This window comes from Nesoenas mayeri (assembly GCF_963082525.1).
Source record: "Nesoenas mayeri genome assembly, chromosome: 9".
Taxonomy (NCBI): domain Eukaryota; kingdom Metazoa; phylum Chordata; class Aves; order Columbiformes; family Columbidae; genus Nesoenas; species Nesoenas mayeri.
Window position 1 is genome coordinate 2,175,519 of NC_137557.1, and position 4,985 is coordinate 2,180,503.

General features: G+C 45.7%; 1 protein-coding gene across 1 annotated transcript; it reads left to right on the forward strand.

Moving 5' to 3' along the window:
• Positions 1-223: 223 nt before the first annotated feature.
• On the forward strand, positions 224-2,714 carry IL12A (interleukin 12A; the record flags this gene model as incomplete). Its single annotated transcript, XM_080349682.1, has 5 exons — positions 224-436; positions 1,313-1,420; positions 1,538-1,579; positions 1,682-1,786; positions 2,547-2,714. The coding sequence occupies 5 exons, from the start codon at positions 224-226 to the stop codon at positions 2,712-2,714; spliced, it is 636 nt and encodes a 211-aa protein (XP_080205808.1).
• Between the last annotated feature and the right edge of the window lie 2,271 nt (positions 2,715-4,985).

Consider the following 4,985-nt stretch of genomic DNA (forward strand, 5'->3'; position numbering starts at 1 on the left):
CAGCTGCCCCTCAGCATCTCCCGGAGCAGGAGCGCGGGGCCAGCGCCCCCTCCCCCGGTCCCCGGTCCCCGTCCCCGGTGCCGGGATTCCCGGCTGCCCCCGGCCCGGCTCCCCGAGCGGCTGCTGGAACGGAAAGGAGAGGAGGGGGAAATCCCGCTGCCGCCGCCCCTATAAGAGCCGCCGTGGCCCCGCCGGTCCCTGCAGCGCTCCCCGGGCAGCAGCGATGGCACAGCGCGGTGACAGCGACACCGGCGGGCGGGCAGCGCCCCCTAGCGCCGCCACCCTGCCCCGGGCGCTGCTGCCCGCGCTCTGCCTGGCCCTGGCCTTGTCACCTCCCGTCCGGGCGATGCCGCCGCCGTCCTCCCCCCTCGCCGAGAGGATGAACCGCTCCCGGGAGCTGCTGGCGGCCGCCAGCGCCTCCATCCACCGGCTCAAGGTGTGCGGGGTGAGGGGGCTGGGGGGGGTACCCAGGAGGGTGGTGATGCTAGCTGCAGGTACCCAGGCAGGTGCATGTTCTCTGCAGACCCGCTTTAAGCCTCAGTAACTGGTCTTTGCTTTCACGCCTCCCTTGACCAGCCCTTTGGGATGGGGTTTTGCTCAGTTGTCTCTCTCAACCCGTGCTCACTCACCCTCACAGAAACACACTCACCATTAGCAGCACCAGCAGATTTGAGCGCTCTCAGCTCTTTCTCTGAGGCTCCTGCAGAGCTGGCTCAGAAAGCACTTGCTCCTGACTCTTTGGGTTGGTGCTGTAGCATTTTCCACACTGAAGCTCCCTGGCAGCAGCGTCAAGGGGATTTTGGTTTTGCTAAAATTCCCTGCTATTGTTACAAGCTTTATCTCAGACAACCACAAAAAACCCCCAGCACTGCATAGGTGCATTGTTCTGCACTTGCAGCGGGCCAGCGAGCACTGTTAAATGTCTGTGCAGATGGCATTAGTAATTTTCCACTTTCTGTGAGTTACTTTACATTTGCAACTATAGCGACATAAAGTTCTCTATAGATTCGAGGTCTGAGAGAATAATTTAAAGTAATGGAGGCAGCGCAATTCGCAGCAACATATAAAACGCATCCGTGCCAAGCCTGAGCTTATTCCCATTAAACACAACTGCCACGTGCACTTCAGTCTCTCAGTCTATTTGCTCCCTTTCGTGTTTAACCATAATCCTCACACAGCCTCATTCCTAGGATTCTGCTAAGTGCAGACAGCTGTGATGCATCACATATAATTGTGTGTACTTACGTATATATATATATATGGTATCACAAAGCTGAGTCAACAACCCTTTTCTATTCCCTTTCCAACACAGGAGCTCGGCACACTGGGATTTGAATGTACCCTTGAAGAGGTCGATCTAGAAGATATCACTAAGGATAAGACCAACACCATAAAATCTTGTCTATCTCAGGATCCAGGGGTAAAATATATATATATATATATGTATATCAAGTTTCAGCATCATATTTTCATGGAACAGCCGTATAATTCACACTTCCACAAAATCACTATGTCTCATTTCTTCTTTAATTTGCAGACTGGAAACTGTCCAGCACTGGAAAGATCTACTTTTGATACGGTAAATTGCAAGTTTCCCAAAATAACCCCTTCTTTTGCTTGTTGTATGTTGAAAGCACTTACAACAGAGTCATGCATTTCCTAATACCTCTGAATTTTGCAGAGTAAATGCCTGCAGGCCATCTATGAGGATCTGAATGCCTACAGGGCAGAGCTGAGGAACTTGGGTGATCAAAAGGTTCTGACAACTATTGATGAGATGATGACAGTAAGTATTTCTGTCTCCTTCCTTTCTACTATTTCTGTCTTAAACCAGAGTTATTAATTCATTCTGTAACCAGGCAAATAGTGACCTTTCTTCAATCTGGTAATTTTTACTGTTCCTGTTTTTCCTAGAAGGGACTTGATCCTTATGAATTATGTGTCTCACTTCGTATTTCTCTTCCAAATACTGAAATAGAATACACCTGGTTTACTGAATACAACATAGGTTGTACTGAACTTTGATAGATTAGTGAGAGGAAGGAATAAATGTTAAAAGCTTGTTTGTTTGTTTAACAAAAGCTAATTAAAAAAAACCAAACATTAATTCCCTTTGTATTGACAGAGCATCTCCCAACAGCCCGGAGATTCTAGTCTAGCCTGGGGCAGGCAAGCCCAGTCTAAGGAGTTGTTAGACTAGGCTGGACATAGGCTTATTATTAAAAGAGGCTCTTTATTCTTGGGCAGAAAGAGCCTTTGTGCATGAATGGGCATTTTTGTCCTGAGGAAAGTGCAGCTGCACATCCAAAGTCTATTCATTATATCACTAAACATTCCTGATTTTATCCTAAGTCTATTAATTATATCATTAAATACTTCAAATTTTTCAGCTATAAGAATACATCCTTATTTCTAAGTCTTGTCATTTATCCCCCAGGGGGGCGAAAAAAACCTAAAGAGGTTTATTTGTCGTAGCCAATCTAAGGAGGTTTGTTGTTGTTGTAGCCACTTTGTGGTGGTGGTTTGATGCTCCTACCTCTCCCCAGGCGCTAAACCCCATGGGCAGGAGCGCGGTCCAAGCCCTGCCCGGTGCGGTCCCCACGTCCTTCCAGGAGAGGATGCGGCTCTGCAGCATCCTCCACGCCTTCCGAATCCGCACCATCACCATCGGCAGGATGATGAGCTACCTGACCTCGCCGGAGAGCTCCCTCTAAGCGCCCGGCCCTCCAGCACTTGGGGTGCTAGATTTGACCTAAAGCAATTTTTGGAGAGAAAAACAGTAGAGTCAATACCCCGCAAGGTGGTTGGGGGCTTTTTAGGAACCTAGCGCATAATACTTCACAGTTTCTTACAAATCAGGTCTTAGTGAGCTGTTGCCAGTGCGTTTTAAGCTGTCATGATACACTTCTCGATCTCTAGAAAATAAGCTGCGTTGCGGTACCAAAATGTTCTCAAACCGCCAAACACTCAACTGTGTCTTACCCACCTTATTTATTCAGCTATAATTTTCAGAAATTGAAACATATTTATAATAATCAATTTATTTATGATGGTATGCCTTATTTATTCTATTTATTGCCTAATAAAGTTTGCATTAAAAAAAAAGTGGTGACATTTTTTTCTTCCTTGAGATATTACATGAATCAATAATATAATGTCATATCCATCATACTTTTTAAATACTGTGAATATTGCTGGCAGGTAAAACTATACCATAGTAACATTCAGCACTGATATAACGTTTTAAAATCCTGTTTCTGCCTTCTTACGTACACCAACCGTCCTTCTTGTGGGTTTCCTCCCCGACTGAGCACTCAGAGCACCCCCCTGGGTTCCATCCTCATTTACACCCACCTCCCAGCCAGTTACATAGTTCCTGGGGTGCAATTCTCACCCCACCAAAATCAGTGGTTGAATTGAGTTTTTTGCAGCAAGGGAAGGACTTTTGCAGAGCTTTGCAGGATGGGAGGGATGCTGGGATGATTATCTTCCCGATTCCTGCCCGTGTCACCTATACCAGGTGCGTCCTCGCAGTGACTTTGGCCACGTCCCCACCAGCTCCCACGTTGCACCCACCATCCCTTGTCTCCAACCCCTTGTTCTTCAGCTCTCTCCTCTTCCTCAGGTTCTCACAGCTCTTTGGGGATCCCTCTTTGATGCCGAGAGGCTGATGTGACCCCCAGCTCTTCCAGATCCTGCCATCCTCATCCTCATCCTCTTCCCCAAGCGTCGGCGTTACCTGTACCCCACACCAGCCCTTAAAATGTAATTAAATGTATACATTCCCAGAGCTTTCCAGTGGAACCAGAGACGTGGTCCCCGCTCCCACAGACTCCCCCACAACATACACCGAGGTGTAGGGTAAGAGCAACCTCACACCTCGGTGCTATGATGTTCCAATTCCTTCTGCCTGCAAACTAAAGCCCACAGAAATACGATACGTCTTTTTTAAAAGCTTCTCGATTTTGATTTAAAGAACTTGAGAGCTGAAGACCTTCCCATAGTTTTTTTCACCATCTGCTACGCTATCCAGTTACCCTCATCACTGCAAATAAGCAGCTTATTTCCAGCTTAGATTTACTGATTTCTGCGTCTGACCAGAAGGTCCATTAGAACTTTGGGGTTTTTTTTGGTATCTTAAAGGTTAAAATTTCCCAAAGATAAGAGCCAAGGGCATGGAGAGCCCCATAAAGCCTTTCCTGCCTCCTACAGCTTTTCTTTCTCCCCTAAACACCCCATCAGAAAAGCCCCCGAGGTCCTGGGCACCACCACAGCCCCTTTCCTGCATGCAGCAGCAGAGCACGGAAGGTTGGAAAGATGGCCCACAACACACAGCAACCTTGCAACATTTCATCCAACCGCTACAATTAAACAAACAAACAAGCATATATAGTGTAAATGTTTCCTTTTTAATCCTTATTTTTTAAAAGTATGCTTTTTTGTTCATAAACATACGCAGAGGAAGATGATGGCAAGAATCCCGTGCCTTTAAAAACAAGACAATCTCCTGTATCAAGTTGCCTGTCTCTTCTGCAAATAACATTATCTCCAAATCTTTTCTATTTCCATAGTACATACATTGCCGACAGAGGAACAGCCTTTGCAGAGATTTTGCCTCCTCCTATTTCAGTTTAAGCACCTAATTCTATACAAGTTAAAATTAATCAAGTAAAAAAAAAAAGTATAAAAAGTTTATCATACAAAACCAAAAATATACAACATAAAAACTTATAAAAATGGAGACAGACTATACAGAAAAGAGTGAAGAAGAAATTCACAGGGAAAATTCAAAGCTGCCTGGAGTTAATAGTGGTGTTCCCATAAAACCAGTCTTCGGGTTTTTAGACAACACAGAACCATAGCTTAACAAGGACTGAATGTACACAAATATATACAGTAATTATGTATATATACAGTGATTATGCAAAGGAATTTATCTGCAAGTTTAGGATTATCCTTCCGTGATCTTGGACATCTGTGAGAAA